The sequence below is a fragment of the Malaclemys terrapin genome, chromosome 4, assembly GCF_027887155.1.
Source record: "Malaclemys terrapin pileata isolate rMalTer1 chromosome 4, rMalTer1.hap1, whole genome shotgun sequence".
Taxonomy (NCBI): Eukaryota; Metazoa; Chordata; order Testudines; family Emydidae; genus Malaclemys; species Malaclemys terrapin.
In genome coordinates, this window is record NC_071508.1 from 58,405,217 (window position 1) to 58,429,231 (window position 24,015).

Sequence of the window (24,015 nt, forward strand, 5' to 3'; positions counted from 1 at the left end):
AAAGACATATTAACAGCTAGGAATGCAGGAGGGGGCCACAGGATGATTTTGCCCATCCTGTGATCCTTTAAAGGGGCCTGTATTTCACCTCAGCTCTTTCTGAAAACCAGGCCCCTTTAAAGTGTCTCAAGGTGGGCACCCAGAATCACAAGGTCATTCTTAAAAATCTTGGCCAATAGGTTTATAGCAGGTTTTTTTCTATCTTCTTCCCCCACCCTGAGCCACGTTCCCTTTCATCCCCAAAGTCCATTGTCAACACAGATCTATGGAGGTAAAAGAGGTAGGTGTGAGGAGGCAGGGTGAACATTAAGTATAGCTACCTTTCCCGCTCATCCTATCATACTTTTTGCCCTATAGTTTTCTTCCATTCCCTCCTGACTCCTAAAGAGGGCCAGCTCCAGGCACCACCCCAGCAAGCAGGTGCTTGGGGCAGCCAAGGGGAAGGGGCAGCACGTCGGGCTGTTTGGCGGCAATTTGGCAGCGGGTCCTGCCGCCGAATTCCTGCCGAAGAAGAAAGCGGTGCGGTGGAGCTGCCGCCGGAGTGCCGCCGATCGCAATTGTGATAGCGGCTTTTTTTTTTTTTTTTTTTTTCCCCTCGCCGCTTGGGGCGGCAAAAACCCTGGAGCCGGTCCTGCTTCTATACTGCAGGATGTAGGGGGTGGGGGCAGGGTGGCCCTGTGATTGACTTGTCTTTGTTTTAATGTGTTACGGGTGTTTGTGAGTTTTAGTGCTAAGGTAGGAGATTAACAGCAGTGGCTCAGGCCAATTCTAGTGCAAGTAGGTGCAAGTCAGTCTTCCCTATCCAGCTCTGCCAAAGCACCTCATTCTTGACAGTAGTGTCCCCAATAATGTTTGCCTTCTGTGCCAAATTATGTGGTGTTTTTTCAGAGAAATCTCTGGCACATGTTTGTGACTTAGATTAGAAATGACGGAGGAGAACATTTCATTGACTCTTTTACCATTTTACTTGTGTAATAACTTAGTAGTTATTGGTCAGTTTATGTATGGAAAATGTACAGCATTGTTTTGTAGCTGTCAACCATCATTTTAAAGCATTGCCCTAAGGAAGCCTAAAAATGCAGTGCAAATCTGGACACAAGCAAAAATAATAAGAAAGGAAGTACTAAAGTTAGAAATAGATTCCCCTTTGATGTCAGTGGGTTGATTCTTGATTACAGCTTACCTACAGTAAGTCCTTTGATACCTTGTAATTCTTGCTAGTGTTAACTACCCATATGAAACCTGCTGAGAAAAAGCTAAAATAACAAGAAGAACTATAACAAGTTCATGAGGAATGTTTGAGTCACTGAGTTTAGTAAGTTATTGCTTCAAGGCTTCAGCCAAAATAGGCTCATTTATCATCCTGCAGACATTGTGACACTTAAAAATGAATAAAGTGCATGTTATGAATACAAAAATATCTTTCTGATAGTTCATAAATTCATATTGAAATAAAGAGGGTAAAGGACCAGCAAAGGAGTGCATAGACAGCTGTTTCAGCGGCCGTACATAAAATCTGGCTTTTGGATCAGGTTTAGATTTCCACCTTCCCAGGCCAATGGCATCCAGACATATTGCAAAAGCAAAAAAAATTTTTTGCACTGCATTTCTACCACTAGCTGATTTATGGAAAGCAGGAAGGCAGTTGAAGAAAAGGTACCCTGATAGCAGCCTCTAGTGAGTCCAGATGCCAAGGGAAAAAGTATCCCATATTCCCTGGTGTTCCTGCAAGCAAAAATAAATATTTTCCTTAGTTACTTTTCCTTATGTAACTTGTGTTTTTAATATCTATTTCAGCTGTTCATGCAAAAAGTCTTGTAGCAATACTTCGTCTTTTGGTTGCATTGTCACAATATTTTCGGGCACCAATCAGACTCCCAGACCATGTGTCCATTCAGGTTGTTGTTGTCCAGGTAAGAGAAACATAACTCAGCTCCTGGAAATGATTTTGAAATTGATTGGTGAGTTTGTTGAAGAATGAACCTAATACACGTATGTGCAAGCGCATGTATGTGTGCACACGTGTGTTTTGCTGGCTGACAGTGCTTTAAGCAAAAGGCAAAAGAACGAGTGTTATACCAGATTGAGCCGTGCCTCAGAATATCTTATTTTGATTGCAAAGTGGCCAGACTATGACATTAAGATGTATTAAATATTATTGTTGGAATGTATTTGTCTGTTTATCACACAGTATGATCTCTAGAGTTAATATTTATCTCATTTCTGACGATCTTCTCACTGCCCCTTCCTAGTGCAGATATTTAAATCAGCCCTTGCACTGAGAGATGAATTGTCACCCTTTATTAAATCCAAATCCAAGTTAGGTGAATAAATATTCTTTTTCAGCCTTATATACACTAATCTAGTTTGATTACAAGTTTTGGCTCTTTCATAAAGAAACCATCAACTGGATTTTTCTGTGCCAATCACACTCCATATTAGAGCCCAATCTGCCTAAACTTTCCAGGCTCTTCTGTTTGTTATTTTTTTCCTACTAGACTCAATTCTATTTGTGCTTGCTATATTTTGTTCTGCTTCTTGCCATTGTCTACAAATCTGTTCTGCCTTTATTTTTCACAGCTTAGTAGCCTTTACCTTTTTTGTTTGTTTGTTTGTTTGTTTGTTTATATTGCTTGCCTAGGGCTCTTCTGCAGTATCTCTTTGCAAGAAGGCATTATTTAGGCTCTCTTCAAATATGCATGACTTGAAGATCTATTAGGCAAATCTAAAAAATTAACAGCTCTTATTTCCACCATTCACATATCAGAAAAGTTTTCAAATTTTGTAATTTACTAATAAAGAAAGCTCAGGGGGAACTTCTGGTAGATAGATCTCTGAAAGCTGATAATCCTGCTCGTTGGCTTTAAAATTCCAGTTGGTGGGCTTTCTCCAAATATGATCAAAGTGACTCATGGTGAGACTGCACTGATGAGTGTAAGGCTTCAGAGGAAAATTACTTTCAATCAAACACTTTCCCTTCCTGATGTGGATGTTATACAAATATTAAAAGGATGAGTTTATCTCAAAGTGCTAATAACCACAATCCAAGAAGCCAAGAATGTACCTATCAGGTCATCCTTAGGAAAAGGACCAAATGGGGAGAGGGAAAAAATGTGAAAAATATATCCATAAGGAGCCAAATCTTGCATTCCTCTTTATTCTGACAAAACTCCCATTGAAGTCAATGGGCTTGTTTCTCCTCTTATGTAGCACAATGGTGTAAATCAGGAGTAATTCTACTCAAGTCAGTGGAGCTACATGACTATAAGGGTATGTCTTTTCTGCCATCACAACTGATTCATGCAAAAAGCCTTGTAGCGATACTTCATTTCTTTTGGTTCCATTCATAATAATTTTGAGCACCAGACTCCCTGACCATGTGTCCATTCAAGTTGTTGTCCAGGTAAAGGTAAACGTAACTTAACTCCTGGAAATGTTTTTGAAATTGATTGATGAGTTTCTTGAAAAGTGAACCTAATACATGTCTGTGTCCATGCGAGCTTTAATCTACCTAGCTTGGATCCCAGAGCAGTGAAGCAGCAGCAGCAACACGGGCTTCAGTTCAGGCTGTATAAGCCTGCATAGAACTCTGGGTCATTACTCAGGGAGCTAGCTCATGCTGAAGTACATGCTACTGTGCCTTCGCTGCTCTGGTACCTGAGTATCCCTACACAAGCTTTAATCATACCCTGTGACTGCGCTATAGACATACCCTGAAAAGCATTGTTAAGTAGGGGGCAGAATGAGAACCAGGTTTTGTTCCAGCACAGACCAAGCAGGACTGGGTCAATGTGCATGTTTCTCCTCTCTTACACTGCTGTAAATCAGGAGTAAGTGCACTGTGGCCAGTGGAGTTTCACTGAGATAGAATCAGTGCAATGTGGGAGGAGATGTAGCCCCACTGAGCCAGATCCAGTGTAAATCAGTGTAATTCCACTGAAGTCAATGCAGCTGCATCGATTTCCAGCAGCTAAGGATCTGCCCAGTAGTTTTAGAATAATTCATCTTTGTGTTTTTATCCATGTGGTTATTTTATACACAGTGGGCCTGATTCTAAATTCCTTATGGACCTGAAATGCCCATTTGAGTGAAATGGAAGTTTCAAGGAACAATAAATGCAGCCTTAGGCTTTTTTTCACTGTTTACATTAGAAAGCCTAGTAGCTTCAAACCCTGATATATTCTGTAAAATAAGGTCATGGCAAGGAAAGCTCAATAGGCTATAAGAGGCCTGTTTTTTAAATGCCACTGTTTGCAATTTGATAAAGATAGAGGGAATGTGTGTGAGTGGAGGTGGAGTGGGAATTGGAGAAAAAATACATTAAAAAGCCCTGAATGTGTTTCAGGTTTTTGTTATCAATTTTATACACACAACATATGAAGGTTGCAGAGTTGGCTAGGGTTAGTTTACTGTAATACAAATTTGTTTCTGACATAAATAACATGATAAAACCCAACAGGTAATCAGGACAGTGCTTATGAAAGAGTAATTTTAACCTAGATTTCCTTCCTTTGTTTTGCACAAAAGCTGTTAGCAATTAGAGTAATTAAAAATCTAGATTATAAGCCGGTTTCTGAAAAATTATTCACTTGGATCTTCCCTGGTTCATTTCTGTATATTATTCTCCTTTCTCTCCTGTAGATTTTTTTATTGACAGTATAGGTATCTTTTTTTTACATGCAGTGAGAGTACTGTTAAATTTCCACTGAAGGGAGTGTGAATGTTCAGGAGACCTGGATCATGCCTTAATTTTGCATTTCTTTACTCTGTATAATATTCAAATGATTATGGGGCAGATTGTGCCTAGCTTGCATGCAAGGGTTGTGGGAAGAGCATAAGAAACCTGGTGCCCATGCATAGTGCCCAAGCACATTGGTGGCCCTGCATTCTCCTTAGTGTAGGAACTGTTCCATTCTAGAACCCTATGGGACATGGTCTGGGCACAAAGAGCAGAGAGTATTGCACCATCCTAAACATGGTTCATTGGGTGCTTGGAAGCTCTACCAACTCTGAAACTCTGAGAAGGAGTGAAGAGTTTTAAAGCAGCGTTGCCTCCAGGCTCTCATTAAATCACCTGGACCCAAGAGCACTTCCAAAGATATATTCATTCTCTGAGGCTACAGAATGGTTCCGTACTTCAGCGTCATGGGGCAGATTATAAGAGCAGACATCACCAAGTTCAATTTATGGGGCCTAATCCTGCAGTTCTTGCATAGGCAAAATTCCTATTGACTTAGTGGGAGTTTTGTCTGAGTATGCACTGCAGCCTTGGGCCACAGTAAAGAAAACTGCCAAAATGCTCAGTCTGGGAAAGGGGAAAACAGCAAATGATAGACAACACAACCACTTTTATTTTCAGATATCTTCTCCCCCACCCTCCAAGATATGTTTTAATACAGAAATGGCTTTTATAACAAGAAGGATCTGTGACTAGCTGGAGCTTGCATAGCCTGGAATGCAGCCTTACAGTTATTACTGATTAGCGCCAGCAGAACTGTAAATGCATTAACTTCCAAAGGGTAGCTTGTATGTTAAAATTCATTGGTGTGAACACACATCCCTATTTGAAAGGAAGTCTCTGAACTGATACCTAATTCCCTGTGTCTTCAATAGAAGAGGATGAACTTTGGCCTTCATTTCAGCAATGAACTGTGATAAAAAATGTATGAGTTGATATCACGGGTACAAGCTTATTTCCATTTTATGTCAAATAACGGAGTTTTGTAGAACTCAGAATGTTCAGTGGGAATGTATAGATTTTGATGGGAGAATGGCAAAAATATTTTGATTCAACAAAGTAGAAATGTTTCAATTAATTTAATTTGACTTATAGTAAATATTAATTTTAATATTATATTTAGACATCACTGTAAATGTATGACATACATATAACATATTTTACAGTATTTTAATATAATTTAAGTCAAAATTAAATTAATCAAAACAATAATGTCAAAATTAAAACTTTCAACACTATTGATATGAACTTTTTTGATGATCCCTAATCAAAATATTTTTAAAATTTTGTTTTGCTGATAATTTCAAATTTGGGGGTTTTGTTCCCATTTGAAACAATTTCTTTAAATCATCAGAATATAATGTGCAATGGAAATTCCAAAGCCCAACCAGCTCTATTTATATGGAAGAGCTGACAGGTCACATCCGTCAAAGGCAGCATAGAGTTTGAAAACAAGGTTTTTTTTAAATTTTGTGTCGTCCTGTGGAATTCGTAGTAGCCTTTTTAATGGCGTTACTGGGAAATGGGGGTAGGTTTTGAAACATCTTTGTTTATTTGAAATACCATTTTGGATGGTTAACTCTGAGTCAATAAAATTGCTCCTGCCACCATTTTTTTTTAAATATTGTGTCACTTTCCATTTAATTCAAAGCAATCTACACAATGACAAATGACTTCTCCATCAGGATCAGCTATTAATGTACACAAGTGCTATATAAGGAGTCTACATGTTTAAAGTTCTTAAATTACTTTTTCAGAGGTCCATTCTCCAATTGCTACATTTGTAGGGTTGCCAAGTTTGGTTGGATGAATTCCTGGAGATTGCCTGATGTCTCTTTTCCCATTAGTTAATGGGGGATTTAGATTCAGAACTCCCATTAACATTAATAGGAATTTTCTAGTTAGTGAAGTACTTGTTCTTATACTGTACTAGAGAATGTTGTTTGGTCATGTCTTAGATTATTTTGCATACCTGCACAGGGAGTACAAGGACCCTGATTATCCCCCTGCATCACCATCCTACAAAGAGGGATGAACAACTGCCATCTTTTATGCTGTTACTCCCCTCAGGTGCAGACACTGGGCAAAGCCTGGGCTCTGTTCCCCCTCTCCCCTCATAATGCACCACTGCACCTCAGCTCTAGCACAGAGAGGGCCATAAATTGTGCCAGCAAAAAAGGTTTTTTTCTGCCCTGGAGCAAGGGCGAGGAGCCAGATTGCAACTGCATCACAGTCATGTTCCTCCTCAGTTCCTGGGGCAATACAGCCATATACTGCCCCTTACTCCGGCTGCATTTTAAGGTTTCAACCCAGCCCTAAATAATTGGGGCATTACACAGAAAAAATGTGTTTTTTCAGTAATTTACACAGTGCTGCATGTCTCAGCAGCCATTATCTGAGCCATGTTTAATTAAGAGACATATACAAGCATCACTACAGTTTGTTTCTTTGTTTGCAGTTTTTTAATGTGTAACAACTCTTCCCCCAACATGAAGTTTTTAGCTAAGTGCAATTGGTACTTTCAACCAGAAATTAGAACTTATTTGGTACTTATTTAAATCTATAGTTACAAAACAAACAAACCTGAAACATACAAACCTGGGGGAGGGTTATCTCAGTGGTTTGAGCATTGGCCTGCTAAACCCAGGGTTGTGAGTTCAATCCTTGAGAGGGCCATTTAGGGATCTGAGGCAAAAATCTGTCTGGGGATTGGTCCTGCTTTGAGCAGGGGGCTGGACTAGATGACCTCTTGAGGTCCCTTCCAATCCTGATATTCTATGATATATGACTTTCTCCACAAAACTAAATTTTATATATTTGTATAATGTCAGTTGATAGTAATATAATCAAACCAAGCCAAATCCTCATCCCACCATGCAGTCTGAGCAGCAGGACTCTGCATTGGGGTTGCCCATGCATCTCTTCTCTTCAAGCAAGGGAGTAGTAGCACACCTGCTTCACAGATACCACTGCCTCATTCCTAAGTAGCCACCATGACCACTGTACCCCTCTTTTTAGAGGGGGAATAATCAGTGTTCTTTGAAGTTGTTCTCCTCTAGACTCTTTCGTGTAGTGGTGATGTGTGTGATCTTAGGACAAGTATAAAATTACTTTGACACTGCCTTGTGTGATGGAGAGTGGAGAATGGTGTAACACTCAGAGCTTGCCTGATTTTTCTTTTTGTACTACAAAATTTGACGACCAGCACTGATGAAAGTTAACAAAGAGAACACCGAGAGAGGCAATACATTCCTGAAATGTGTACTCCAAGGCCAAAATGGCGGTGATCAATGTAAGGGAAGGAACTGAGGAGACTGAGGCTGCTTCTTTTGCCAACTAACTCAGACTCTCTGACAGTCAGTCAACTCCTTAGCCAGTATACAGCATTGACCACTAACTGGATGGGTACAGCTTGCTCAGGAAGGATAGACAGGGGGAAAAGGGAGGAGGTGTTGCCTTATATATTAAAAATGTACACACTTGGACTGAGGTAGAGATGGACATAGGAGATGGAAGTGTTGAGAGTCTCTGGGTTAGGCTAAAAGGGGTAAAAAAACAAGGGTGATGTCATGCTAGGAATCTACTACAGGCCACCTAACCATGAGGCTTTTTTTAAACAATTAACAAAATCATCCAAAGCCCGAGATTTGGTGGTGATGGGGGACTTCAACTATCCGGATATATGTTGGGAAAATAACACAGCGGGGCACAGACTATCCAACAAATTCTTGGACTGCATTGCAGACAACTTTTTATTTCAGAAGGTTGAAAAAGCTACTGGGGGGAAGCTGTTCTAGACTTGATTTTAACAAATAGGGAGGAACTCGTTGAGAATTGAAAGTAGAAGGCAGCTTGGGTGAAAGTGATCATGAAATCATAGAGTTTGAAATTCTAAGGAAGGGTATAAGGGAGAACAGCAAAATAGAAACAATGGATTTCAGGAAGGCGGATTTTGGTAAGCTCAGAGAGCTGATAGGTAAGGTCCCATGGGAATCAAGACTGAGGGGAAAAACAACTGAGGAGAGTTGGCAGTTTTTCAAAGGGATACTATTAAGGGCCCAAAAGCAAGCTATTCCGCTGGTTAGGAAAGATAGAAAATGTGGCAAAAGACCACCTTGGCTTAACCACGAGATCTTGCATGATCTAAAAAATAAAAAGGAGTCATATAAAAAATGGAAACTAGGACAGATTACAAAGGATGAATATAGGCAAACAACACAGGAATGCAGGGACAAGATTAGAAAGGCAAAGGCACAAAATGAACTCAAACTAGCTACAGGAATAAAGGGAAACAAGAAGACTTTTTATCAAGAAGCAAGAGGAAGACCAAAGACAGGGTAGGTCCACTGCTCAGTGAAGAGGGAGAAACAGTAACAGGAAACTTGGAAATGGCAGAGATGCTTAATGACTTCTTTGTTTCAGTCTTCACCGAGAAGTCTGAAGGAATGCCTAACATCGCGAATGCTAAAGGGAAGGGGGTAGGTTTAGCAGATAAAATAAAAAAAGAACAAGTGAAAAATCACGTAGAAAAGTTAGATGCCTGCAAGTCACCAGGGCCTGATGAAATGCATCCTAGAATACTCAAGGAGCTAATAGAGGAGGTATCTGAGCCTCTAGCTATTATCTTTGGAAAATCATGGGAGATGGGAGAGATTCCAGAAAACTGGAAAAGGGCAAATATAGTGCCCATCTATAAAAAGGGAAATAAAAACAATCCAGGAAACTACAGACCAGTTAGTTTAACTTCTGTGCCAGGGAAGATAATGGAGCAAGTAATTAAGGAAATCATCTGCAAACACTTGGAAGGTGGTAAGGTGGTAGGGAACAGCCAGCATGGATTTGTAAAGAACAAATCATGTCAAACCAATCTGATAGCTTTCTTCGATAGGATAACGAGTCTTGTGGATAAGGGAGAAGCTGTGGATGTGGTATACCTAGACTTTAGTAAGGCATTTAATACGGTCTCGCATGATATTCTTATCGATAAACTAGGCATATACAATTTAGATGGGGCTGCTATAAGGTGGGTGCATAACTGGCTGGATAACCGTACTCAGAGAGTTGTTATTAATGGTTCCCAATCCTGCTGGAAAGGCAAAACGAGTGGGGTTCCGCAGGGATCTGTTTTGGGACCGGCTCTGTTCAATATCTTCATCAACGACTTAGATATTGGCATAGAAAGTACGCTTATTAAGTTTGCGTATGATACCAAACTGGGAGGGATTGCAACTGCTTTGGAGGACAGGGTCATAATTCAAAATGATCTGGACAAATTGGAGAAATGGTCTGAGTTAAACAGGATGAAGTTTAACAAAGACAAATGCAAAGTGCTCCACTTAGGAAGAAAAAATCAGTTTCACACATACAGAATGGGAAGAGACTGTCTAGGAAGGAGTACGGCAGAAAGGGATCTAGGGGTTATAGTGGACCACAAGCTAAATATGAGTCAACAGTGTGATGCTGTTGCAAAAAAAGTAAACATGATTCTGGGATGTATTAACAGGTGTGTTGTGAGCAAGACACGAGAAGTCATTCTTCTGCTCTGTTCTGGTTAGGCCTCAGCTGGAGTATTGTGTCCAGTTCTGGGCACCGCATTTCAAGAAAGATGTGGAGAAATTGGAAAGGGTCCAGAGAAGAGCAACAAGAATGATTAAAGGTCTTGAGAACATGACCTATGAAGGAAGGCTGAAGGAATTGGGTTTGTTTAGTTTGGAAAAGATAAGACTGAGAGGGGACATGATAGCAGTTTTCAGGTATCTAAAAGGGTGTCATAAGGAGGAGGGAGAAAACTTGTTCACCTTAGCCTCTAAGGATAGAACAAGAAGCAATGGGCTTAAACTGCAGCAAGGGAGGTCTAGGTTGGACATTAGGAAAAAGTTCCTAACTGTCAGGGTGGTTAAACACTGGAATAAATTGCCTAGGGAGGTTGTGGAATCTCCATCTCTGGAAATATTTAAGAGTAGGTTAGATAAATGTCTATTGGGGATGGTCTAGACAGTATTTGGTCCTGCCATGTGGACAGGGGACTGGACTCGATGACCTCTCGAGGTCCCTTCCAGTCCTAGAATCTATGAATCTATGAATTAGCACATGCAAGGGTCTTCCTGTATATTGGCCTGATCCATAAAACATTGAAGTAAAACTAACACTGACTTGGAATTTGGATCGGGCCCTGTATATTGTCCTTCATTTTGGAGTTTCTTCCCAAACAAACACAGCCTCTAAGGCAGAGAGGAGCGAAAAATGGAAAGTTTGAAATAAAAATAATAATAAGGATGAAGAAAGAGAACAGGGAAAGAAAGGATAGCTAGAATGGGAGGAAAGGATTGCAAAAACTGGGACTACGGGGGCACCCTTTGCCTGGGCTGCTTTTTCAACATAGGCTGCAATTCAGCACACCGGCTCTCTTCAGCGAAGCTCCGATTTGTGTGCTTAAGCTGTTTCATGTGCTTTGCTGAACTGGAGCCTTAGACAGAAAAGTGAGGGAAGAAAAATGGAGAAAGGGGAAGAAACAGATCGTTTAGTCCTTAGGTTCTCTGTTACACAAAGTGACATTTCAATACCATTGGTGGCCATTCTTAACTTTTTATTTTAACAAGTGAGTTATCTGGACTAAATTCTGTGGAATACATACAAATGGAAATAAAATAATACAGTCAAGTTTGAAAAAAAATGTAGATTTTTATTTTTATGTTTATCTGATGATATTTGTAGATCATAGATAATTTTTATAGTACCGTAAACATTAAACTGTACTAAACTAAACAAAAACCAATTATTTTTTTTTCCAGAAACGAGAAGGAATCCTCCAGTCCCGACAAATCCTAGAGGAAATAACTGGTAACACTGAGTATGTCAACACCACTGTTGCCAGCAGTTCAGTAATTGAACACAGATGTGTCTCAAAAATTCAACCATTTGGTGATATTTAGATTTCATTATTGGGGTTCCAGGAGGGATCATGCTTCAGCTAGTGATTATAGTTTAGTCTTTACAAGGCTTTCAAACATGCCTCTCAAAATGTAACATTACCGAGTTGGAATTACTAATGACAAAGTAACGGCAAATCTCCAAAAGACTGAGACTAAAGGAAAGGTAGAGCAACTATGTATGAAATTTGTGCATTTCAAGAAATCTATATTGCATCCTGTTTCAAATACTATAGATTCAAAATTGTCTGAATACGTTTTTCAAACAGACAAGAAGAGGGGTATGTCTTAGGCTTTTACCTTTCACAGTTTAGTTGATGAAGTGCTAAATTATCTCAGAAAAGAAAAAACTGTTCCCCAATATTTCATTCGCCATTAGGCTCTGAAGAAGCATAAGTGACCATGGTAAAACATTTACATGTGATCTCACAGTGCAATGTACAGTGGAAACATTATTCAAGTCCAGCAAGAAGCAACAGCAGAAAATTCTACTTTCTAATAGAGTGAGGAGTGTTCAGGCTAATGACTCATTATTAATTCTCATTATTATGGGTTTATTACAAGTGTGATATTTATATGAAGGATCAAATGAAACAAAACTCTGCAGTCCTTAAGAACCTAGTCTAGGCATTGTTGTTTTGGCTAGCACTTTATTGTAGTGGCCATGACAACTGGATATTTGGGGCAAAGGGAAAAGAGTTCATGAAATAAACATAGCAAAAACCTTCTCCACAAGAGAAGGCTGTTGATTTGGCTCAGCAGTAAGAAGTGTACTATTTGGTATCACCATGAACCTTTATTGAAGCCAACAAGACTATGTTAGTCGATTCAAGATGCTATGAGCCAGAGTCTCAAGTGGGTAAATGGGTGGCGCTTCATTGAACTCTATTAACCTACTCCAGTTTCCACAGAGCTAAGGATTTGGCCATATATGCAGTTTTCTTGTCCATCTTAAAGAAAAGCATGAAGTAAAGTAAATGAGATCCATCATAATTGTGTTTTGCTTTTTACTATAGGGCATTATCAGGAAGGTATGGTACGTTTCATTTGATTATTATCATTTTCTTGAGTGTACATGAATTAATTCTCCTGCAGCTGATCCGTTCAGTCAAACCATAAGTCAGGCCAGGATTTGCAGCTGCCTTGATAAATATATAAATAAATGTGTTGTAGATTGGGATGGCAGTTAACAAATAAGAGGAACATTGATGTCAGCATAGCCATTTTTAAAACAAATTATTTCTTATGCCTTTCAGCAAATGCTATTTTACAGGTGATTGGTGATTTCACCCTAGGACTTCAGTATAAAAATATTAATGATTAGAGGTTCCCAACATGAATGAAAGATGACGTTCCATAATACAACTGCCATTCCTTTTAGAGCATTTGATGCTATGCGCCTCTTTGCTTGCAATGGAGACGCTTAGTCTCTTTTAATTGAAAGAGTTGTTATGATTTTATCCTGAGATTGCACCTTTAATGTCACTGAGACTAAAACCAGAACAATGTTAATCTGGTTTACATAATTTATTCACAGCTGAGTTCAAAAACGCTGGTCATGGAGATGCTTTTTGGGTCAGGCTGTGATACTCTTACTCATATTGAGTAGAACCTTACTCCATGTAAAATCACCATTGAAGTCAATGGGACTGAGTAAAGTTATCATTCTAGCTCTTTCAGTTTAAGGAGGGCAAAAGCAGCTCTCTGTGGAGTCATTTTGTGCCACCCCAATTACTAGCCAAAATGGAGTAACTTGGGGATGATTCAAGGTCTCTTTTTCTTTTCAGAAGATGAGTCCACTGTTACCTCAGTCCTCCCACCTCTGGTAGGTTGGCTATCTGTCCTGGTCTTTCAGAGATTACCCTAATTTCAGTGGGGTTGTCCTGCAATCTGGGACATTAAAATGTCACAGGACACATTTCACGGTGGCACAAAATCATCTGTACCAAGCATCATTTTACAACTGTGACATGAGGACTTGTTATAATATGGTAACGAACCAAGATCACAATGTAATGCAAGCATCCCATGCACTTTGTTACAAATGTTGCGCTCTCAGTGACTGAAGGTGCAAGTTCACATTGTACATGAATTCATTTGGTTCACTATCTACCTATGCCTAGTTATCAAGGTTTTTATACAGGTAGATATTGATCGTTGTTAATTCTCAGGGAGAAAGTTACAGTTCATTGTTCAGATCACTTCATTAAGCAGCCCAAATCCCAGCGAAAATCTATGTTACTGGCAAAAGACAGTAATAGTTTCTAGGAGATTATAGAAAGAGACGAACAATCAGAATATACAGTAATTGCCGTAAAAAGAAACTACATTAAAAGATTCTGCTGATGCTGTTGGTCTCATTCATGCTCTTTAATTAGTGTTTATTATGCACTTGGATAGCTGTTGCTTGCTATGTTAACAGATTTGACTATTTTTTCAGAACGGGATGCATTTGACACTTTATTTGACCATGCTCCAGACAAGCTCAATGTTGTAAAAAAGGTTGGAAAGTGTTTTATTTCTGAAATACAATTAAGTAGCATATTAACATATTTAATGTAATAAAAATTAAACTTTACACTGAAAATGAAAGTCATAATCCTGTGATTACAAATTCTGAGTGTTACATTTATTGCTTTCATCAACATTAATTTTGCTTCAGAAGATAGAACAGGAGAGATATATAGATGTCTCCATTGTAAAGAACTTTGTCATGTAACTCTGGGTATGTCTACACTGCAGTTAGACACCCGCAACCGGCCAGTGCCAGTTGACTTGAGCGCATGGCTAAAGGGCTGTTTAATTGTTGTGTAGACATTTGGTTTTGGGCTGCAGCCCGAGCTCTGGGACCCTCCTACCTTGCAGGGTCCTACAGCCTGGGCTCCAGGCCGAGCCCAAATGTCTTCACTGCAATTAAACAGCCCCTTAGCCTGAGCCCTGCAAGCCCAAGTTAGCTGGCATGGGTCAGCCAGGGGTTTTTAATTGCAGCGTAAACGTACCCTGTATGTAATGTAAAAGAAAACTCAATAGGTCGATCCTTATCTCCGCTGAAGCCAATTGAGAAATGCCAATTTACATTGGCGGATTATCTGCCCCCATGTATTTCAGCTGCTATCAGATTGAAGCCTAGTCTAATGATACAACTCTCTAGACTGCTACAAATCTTTTTTTTTTAAGCTTTCTGAAAGAAGAATCACATTATAACAATGTGTTTTAATTATCTGATTAGTGTTCATGTCAGTTCTGTTCCTCTCTCAGAAAACCAATCAATCTAGGAGTAAAATACTTTAAAAATCGCAGGTTTCTGTTTGTAACTTTAAAACATTTAGAAATCAGCTCTAAACAGTGTGCACGTGCAAGTCTAACTTATGGGAAAAGTTGAAACTGCTGCTTTAAAAAGTGTGCCTTGATCGACATGTTCTTATTTTTCAGACCCTCATCACTTTTGTGAACAAGCACCTGAATAAACTGAATTTGGAGGTTACAGAACTGGAAACCCAGGTAAGAATTCATAGCCATGGGAGGACAATTGCACCATACTATACACGTATCATAACTTGTTCAAAAGTTTCACTGGAGTCTTATTAAGCCATCTTCAAAGAAATTATTTCACCCAGGAACCTCTCTGGATTGCTTAATTTTATATAGGGCTTTCATGTGAAGATAAAAACTATACTGCAAATACAATGAGCTATTCTAGTAGTAACTGAATTTCTGGAGCACATTCCCTCAAAAGATTTGTACTTCCTTTACCATTAATATTAATTAATGTTAGCTGTACACTATATAAGGAGGGTCCAGAACAATTTTGGTCATTAGAGATTCCATAGCAGTTTTTGCAGTAAGAATCTTCGCCCTGGTATTCTGATCAAATTCCAACTTGGGCAATTGCATTCCAGCTATCTTTACTTAACTCAAATGAATAATCTCATGGGACTGCTGTGACACTTCTCACAGAGACTGCTTACACACATAAAGTTATTGAGTGTATAAGCAGTTGCATCACTGGGTTCTAAGCCTGAGAGCTTCACAGTGTGACATGGTGCTGGCTCCTCCTCCTTGTTTCCAGTCACTAGAATGCATTGAAAGAAGCTAAAAATACATTAAATATTTCCCTAGTATTCTTTTTCTATATAAACAATTGCTGCAGTTGCCACAAGGAAGTTACATGATGCGATAGGAAGGAAGGTGGTCTGCATGATCACTAGTGAGAGGGGAGATGTCCATAGGGCATTTTTTCCTTTAAGACATGATTCTTTTTATGAAAAAGTCTCAGAACCCCTTGTATAACTGTCTACAAGTCTCTAATAGGTATGGATTTTGCACAGGTGAAATTAAGAACTAGATGGGAGAAGACATATAAAGGCTTTCAGAAATATGGCTTTGTTTCTAAGTGTGTTTGTTTATTCCATTGTTTTCTTACTGAAGAACCCTCATTAATCAACGTCCCTAGAGACCCCTAAAAAATTCATTGAAACTGGATTTCGCTAAGCTGAAAGGTTGATTGTATTTCCAACAGCAGAGAGATGATGAGCAGCTTCAGGGAGACACTGAGCTGCTTCAGATAACCTGGGGAATTGGATAAACAGAATTTGATTAAGTGAGGCTATGTTCTAGCATTGATAGTCGTGATGTATAGATAAGATTGAGATGGCCATTCTATTCTAAACCTCTCTTCACAGTCATTCATGACTTTCTCTGAAATGTTGCCTTTGGGCAAAAATTTGTTCATGCCTGGTCTCAGCCCAGGTTCAGAAAAAAATCCATTAATCTGCTTTTGTGTTACACAAGTGTGAAAAGAATACATTTCTTTTTTAAAAAATACAGAATTCGTGTCATCTCAAGGAACTCAAAACCATGTTTTTAAAAAGCTTGACATGCTTATCGTTCTTTGAGGAATGTGATCTTGTTCTGAAATTTTTGAGAAACATGTTTTAAAATTTAAAAGTAACATGTATGAAAACCATGTGCATAATGTGTGAAGTTATAGTTCATAATGAAATAAGGATGCACCATAGCAGTTAGATGGATGCCATCTACCTATAATTGTGTACACTGAAAAATAGGTTAATATGGACTTTACTAAACTCTGGACAACCCTTTTGTTTCTTTATTCCCCTCCTCTTTTTCCAATATATTGAGATTTCTTGTGCAATCATTAGATGACATATTCATTTCTACTTGCTTCTGCTCTGGGGCTATGTGCCATATCACAAACAGTTCGGAAGAGACGGCTGTGCCTCTGCCACAGGGCCAGCAGAATCTGAATTGAAAGTGTGTTCCATAGACCAGCCATCCCAAGGCTCCCACACTACAGAAATGGGCTCACAACCCCCTGTTCCTCCAGTGATGAATCCACTTCCCAGTTACCAAATCTACTCAGCCTTCAATGACAAGACGCCCATAACTGCAGGTCTCTGCTGGCCACAACCTCTTTCCAGGGTGTTTATATGCCCACTTGTTTATGTCAGTCTCAGATCAGTTTAGCCATGAAGGCATAACACAGTGTAATACCTGATATAAGCATAAGAAGTCACATAGATTAAATCTTTTGATGTAATTAAAAATGTTTAGGTTAGTAGTGTTGCCAGCTGGCTTTATTAGGCAAAGGGTATCTTGCTTATCAGCCAAAATAATTATATGGTTTTAGAATATATACTCAGACATATCATGGTCTCTTACAGTTTGCAGACGGTGTGTACCTAGTGCTGCTAATGGGTCTCCTGGAGGGCTATTTTGTGCCTCTGCACAGCTTTTTCTTGACTCCTGATAGTTTTGAACAAAAGGTAATTCTGTTGTTGGATTTTATATTTTTATATAAAGAAAAACACTTTCTGTAATACACCGTACAAACCTTTTTACGTAAGACTGATGTACTCTACCTAGGTTAAAAAAAAAAAAAGGAACTACAGTGGTCACCATTAAAAATTCAGCATTTGCCAGCATTTACTACACAGTAGTATTTGAGATACTATGGTTATTGCCTCATCTGAGTAGAGGAGGAAATTGTGTTAACTGTCTGGTTTCTAGGAAGTATTAACTGTTGTTGGCAGCCACTGCAGTGCTACCATTGAGCAATACTCAGTATTACCACTGACTTAAATAGGACGTCTGTGCCTGAGTGCTGGCGGAATAAAATTATGAACAACAAAAACTGGACATTTGCAAGATTTCACATAGTTTAAAAATATGAAGGCATATTCCCTTATATGCACAATATACAATTTTAAGACCAATCACTGCCCTTAGTCTTCACACACAATCTCTATTCTCATCCAAGGCAATTCAACTGTCTGTTTGTACCTGGACTGTATAGTGTTCAATTTTTACTATTTTATTTTTGTTAATTTTTAAGTAATTTACCAAGCTAACTTGTCTCTCAGTGGACAGTTGAGCCCAATTCCTATTCTGATCAGGACAATTCCATTTGCAAATATTTTGATTTCTGACCAAAAAATACTTGGAATAATGATTAGTTCCCTGGTTTCTATGGACTAGATCCTCTGATGTATGGACCCATGACAACTTATACCATCTGAGGATTTGGCTCTGTAGCCTTAAACACAGCCTATGCTAACCATGTACACTGGGCAGGAAATAATGTACAATAATGAATGTGTTCATTATATTACCAGGTCATTAATGTGTCCTTTTCATTTGAGCTAATGCAAGATGGAGGATTGGAAAAACCAAAACCGAGGCCAGAAGGTATCCTACTTTATTTATTATTAATCTTTTTATCAGTTTAAGGATGAAATCCTATCCTGTGCAGTGGTGTTGCGGGTGGGATGAGGGTACAAGGAACCTCTTAATCGACAAAAGTAGAGAGGCAAGTCTGTCTGTAGTGCTCAGGCAATCTGTGGTTAGGGTATGTATCTAGCTCTCTTTCAATCAGCATCAAGTGCTACATGGGGGTGTATGCTGATCCTCAGAGAAGCAGCATAGTCCTTTCAGCATGTGTTCCTCAGCCCCTCCTTGACAATTCCTGCCTTTGCCAGTAAAAGTGCTTCTGCAAAGGACACAACGGGTGATAATTCTGCTCTGGCCAGGGTAGGACTTATCCATCATGAACACCTGTACTGAACAGATGATGATATTAATAATATGAAAAATTATTTGTGAATTGTATTGCCCACACATCTGGATAACCCTACTCCCTCCCATTTCACCTTCGTCTGCTAAACCCTCCAAAATGTGCAACATAATTCATAAGGGTTGTGTCGAAGACTTATTCATTGTGGTAGGAAAAGACAAATATCAAATGTTCATTGAGTTGCCTTTGAACACAGTATTGGGGGGAGGGATAGCTCAGTGGTTTGAGCATTGGCCTGCTAAACCCAGGGTTGAGAGTTCAATCCTTGAGGGGGCCACTTAGGGATCTGGGGAAAAATCAGTACTTGGTCCTGCTAGTGAAGGCAGGGGGCTGGACTCGATGACCTTTCAAGGTCCCTTCCAGTTCTAGGAGATGGGATATATTTTTTTAATTGTGAAAATTCAAAATATTTTGCATTTATCTGATCCAATGTTCCCTCATCTTCATGAGATGACTTTTTATACTGGTGAATTTTCAGACTTGCGTCTTATGTATTTCTGCTGCTAAATTTATAGGCAAGAGGTTGAGACTTGGGGGGAAAGCTGAGCCCCACTGAAGATGGTGAGAGTTTCGCCATTGATTTTAGTAGAACCAGAATTTCACCCTTGCACTCTCATATAAAAACATGGGTTTAAGTCCCACTCACAAGGCTGGATTGAGGCTATCCAGAGCCTGAGGCACCCCATGATATGACTTGGAGTGCCTCTGTGGCGCCACACCTGTAGCCCCGCCCCAGCCATGGTTCCATCTCCCAGTTTGAGTAGTGTGGCAAGGACTTCCTCTCCCTTCCCAGAGAAACAGGGACAGCAACTTGGGCCCCTCTTATCCTCTCAGGAGTGGCAGCTCCCTTCTCCCCCTTCCCACCCCTCACTGCTTATATACACACATGCTTCCCTTGGAAGAGCAAGGGTCCCTCAAAAAGGCAGGAATGGCAGCAGGGCCCTGCCCCAGTACTTACACCCAGGCTGTTGGGGTATCTGTTTGCTGGCCTTACTGCACTCTGCCGACACACACGCAATGCTTTTCTGGGTGGTGTTGGCTGGACATTTCCAGCACAGTATGGTGTGGAAGTAACACCCCATAGAGATGAATGGGACAGTTCGGACTTTTCACACCTATCATTGCAGGTTGTCTGCAGACTAAGGCTGACATCACTAGAGCATATATGCTATGGTCACCTTTTCAACTATTTCTTTGTAATGATAACAGCTAGAGGCTTAGTCCTAGTCTACACTAAAAAGTTAGGTCGACCCAGCTACATTGCTCAGGGGTGTGAGAAATCCACATCCCTGACTATCGTAGTTAAGCCAGTCTAACTCCCACTGTAGACAGTGTTAGGTTGACAGAAGAAATCTTCCATTGACCTAGCTACCATCTCTCAGGGAGGTGGATTACCTACGCTGACCGGAGAAAACCTCGTGTCGGCATAGGTACTGTTTATATTGAAGCACAACATTGGAATAGCTGCAGCTGTGCCGTGGTAGCATTTCAACTACAGACAAGCCCTTACTTTACAAAACAAACAAACAAAAAAGCTGAAATTCTGACATAATCATAGGCCTCAGGAGCAGGGGTTGTGGGCACAGACCTTTAGGCCTATGCCTTAATCTGGCAATATTGATCAGAGTTTTTCACTTCGTGGCTGGAACTATTGCGTGCAGGCCTACTTTAGCTACATTGACGGTGACTATATCACAAGGCCTTATGTTTGGGCAATCAAAGTAAGGTGGTGGAAATAGTGAAATCCAGGGTTTCATGTGAAACAGAGAGTAGCTGTGATCTCCCACTCCTGGTGGAGGTTTAAAATTCTTATGGCATTTTAATTTTTCAGGTATTTACTGCTCTAGGGGACAGCTAATTTTTCCAATATAAATCAAGCCATAGGGACATTTCTTGTGCATTTCTTGTGCATTTTTCCATTCACACTGGGCAGGAAGTTTCACATTAAGCATTTCAATAAATGCACAAGAAATGGCATATATAATATATATATATATATATATATATATATATATAAATGCTTAATATGAAACTTCCTGCCCAATGTGAATGGAAAAATGCACAAGAAATGCACAAGAAATGTCCCTATGGCTTGATTTATATATATGAGATATATATATGCCATTTCTTGTGCATTTATTGAAATGCTTAATATGAAACTTCCTGCCCAATGTGAATGGAAAAATGCATCTGTTTTATGTGTTGTTACATTGGGCACAATGCCCATGCCTAAAATTTCCAGAGAGCAAAAGAGCATTGGAAAGTATCTTACTATAAATGTGTATACTAAATAGTCTTAAAATTCCTACACAGCTTGTATGAAATTTCTGATGAATAAATGCTGCAGAATATGAAAAACATATGTAGAAAAAATAGTGAATATGGTAAATAAATTAGCATATCTGCATGGTATTAACTTTTTCAAGGCCACCCATTTATTTTTGTTATTTGCAATATATTATTTGCAATTATATACAATGAAAGGGCTTAAAAGGGCCCCCTTAATTTTATCTTTTACTACTACTTTGTATTCAAGAGATGTCTACAGATATGATGCTAAATGTCATCAGCCAACATTTTCAGAAAAAAAAACCTAAAGTTAGACTCTGAAGTCCATGTTTACGTACCTAAGGATGGGATTTTCAAAAGCACCTAAATGATTTAGGAGCACAGCTTGCATTGAAGTGAATATGGACCGAAGAGCCTAAATTTAGGTTCCCAATTTTGGCCATCATTGTTTTCTTTACTAGTCATTATGATTTTCTTTCTAAAATGGCCCTAACTGCATACAGCAGAAGTGATTTCATAAACTCTGTTCATCAGTCTTTAATGAAAGCCTTGAGCTTGCAAGTTCTTGCATGGTGCAAGGCTGTTGGCCTTCGGTTACAGCACAAATGCAGGCAGAAACTTGGTGCGGGTGTAATTTAAAATGTGAACACAAACACAATTAAATTGTGGTCTCCAGAATGCAGCCAGCTTTTCAGGCCATCCAACTCTAATATTTAAGGGGCACACTCCGGCAGAAGATAAACTCCATGGCTCATAGTCCAGATCCTGGTTGGACTTCCATCAGTACCGCTAGGACTCATAGGAATTTTTGCACTCGGCCTGTGTCTCCTCATCCATGACTGAGTGAAGAAGAATTTTAAAGCATTGTCGAGTGCAAGCTCCTTCTGGGTGACACTCCATTTTAGAAACCAGCCATGGAAATGAACTATTATGAGAAGAATTTGATAAAATTATGTTTCTATAGAAATATAATAGAGTTCTATAAAAAATTAATAGAATTCAGTGTTATGGAAGTGAATAGAAATGATTAGTCTTTCTAGAGGTTTTTTTTTTAACCATCCTGTACTCCTGGGGGAATTCTGCACCACTGCACATGTGCAGAATCATGTCCCCCACAGATTTCTTTGCTTCCCCGCAGAAAAATGACTTTCTGAAAGGGGAGCAAAGAGAATCTGCAAGAGCAGTCACACACCACTCTCTAGCAGAGCAGGTACATCATTTCATGCACCCGAAGCAGCTGGTGGAGAGGCAAATCACCGCGGGGCTAGGGACACCCCAGCCAGTGGCTCCTAACCTGAGCTGGGGTCAGCTGCTAGACCCAGCTGGGCTGGAGGCAGGAGAAGACACGACTTCCTCTTTCCTTGCAAGGAGTGTCTGGGGCTGCCTCAGACCCACCCCCGGAAACCTCCCCTAGCTGCAGGAAGCTCAGCATCCTCACCTGCTTCCTGCCCCCATCGCTCCTTAACTGTGGTGGGAGGGGTCACTGTACCGGGAGCTGCTCCCCCATCCACCCTACACCCATGCATCTGGACCTCCCATACTCAGACACCCCTGCCAAGCCTCACTGTGTACTTCCAGAACTCCCCTAGCCCTCCATACCCAAACCTCACCCCACTGAACCACAATCCCTGCATCTGGAGCCCCCCTGCCTCAGGACCCCCTGTCTCCAGACCCCAACCCCTGAACCCAGACCACCATCCACTGAGCTCCCTTCACTTAAACCCCCTCCCTGATAACCCACCTCCTGCACCAGCCTGAGCCCCCACATCCAGACACCCAACTAGATGCACCCAGACCCACACCCCAACAAGCCCCATTCCCCCAGCATCCAGACCCCTCCGCTGAGCCCCAACCACCTTCACTTGGCAGCCTGTGCTCCCCACTGCCATGCTGGAGCCTCTGCATTTATTTATTGACAAACAAAACATGCAGAATTTTAAAATATTGTGCGCAGAATTTTTAAATTTTTGGCGCAGAATGCCCTCAGGAGTAATCCTGTAGAATTCCATAGAGATTATGAAATTTTCAGATACATTTTATGGGGTGGTTTGAAAATATTTGTGCAAAGTTTTCCATTAAGTTCTGTAGGACTCCTCTACAAGGGAATAAAGGGGGTCATGTGACTCCAAGATTCCCAGCTCCAGGCTTGATGGGGGAACTTCCCCTTTTTAGAGGTAGAAAGGCAGACCATAACTGTAGCAATCTGGGCTGTGTAGAAATGCCCTTCTCTTGATTCCCAGCAGCTTTGGGATTTTTTACATTTTATAGCCTTGCCTATTAGCTCCTGGAACCTATCTGTGTCTTCCAAGGGGCAACAAAGTGAAGGGGCCTAGGGATTCATTAATTCCGTTAGGTGGAATAGTCCCTTCATGAAACTCAGGAGGCTCCATAATTACTCAACTCTGGAAATGAAGCTTTTTTTTTGTATGGCTTCTGCAGCTGCCTTGCCATGTAGCCAATGTCCACAGCCTTCTACAGCTTGCATAGCTTGGAAAACCATGCATGGGTTTGGCTGGACTGGACCATTAGAGCATAGACATTTGTTGTGTAATCTTCAGAATCGCATAAAAGACTGCAATATAACTACTAGAATGGCAATATTATTTTGATAATTACATAATTTGCTAGGACTGCCTGCATGCTTTGAAGATGACTTGTTTACACGGACCAGAGCAGTGATTTGGGTCATTTAATTTGATATATATTCTGTCACAATAACATTGACTTTCTCAACAACCTCTCTCGGATACAGAGTGGACATTCATTAGCTCTCTTGTTTCACAAAGGTGGGGGTTGTTTAAGCTTAGATATATATCGGTTGAGGCTCCAATTCAGCCATCTACTTGACCATGTTCCTAACTTTTTAAGGACTGGGGATGTGAGATCTTCAGCAACAACTTTCAGAGGCATTTGTACACCGAACTCCCAAGGTGTTTTAGAAAAATCTCACCTTAAGAATGTCGAAG

General features: G+C 40.1%; 1 protein-coding gene across 1 annotated transcript in view; it reads left to right on the top strand.

Annotated features, from left to right (window-relative positions):
• The window catches only part of PARVA (parvin alpha), an 89,250-nt gene that overhangs the window by 58,870 nt on the left and 6,365 nt on the right, over nt 1-24,015 (top strand). The window contains exons 6-12 of the mRNA XM_054028613.1: nt 1,798-1,913; nt 11,530-11,588; nt 12,684-12,703; nt 14,108-14,169; nt 15,100-15,168; nt 17,352-17,453; nt 18,303-18,375. Coding sequence (XP_053884588.1) covers nt 1,798-1,913; nt 11,530-11,588; nt 12,684-12,703; nt 14,108-14,169; nt 15,100-15,168; nt 17,352-17,453; nt 18,303-18,375 — 501 coding nt within the window. The remainder of the gene's footprint in view (nt 1-1,797; nt 1,914-11,529; nt 11,589-12,683; nt 12,704-14,107; nt 14,170-15,099; nt 15,169-17,351; nt 17,454-18,302; nt 18,376-24,015) is intronic.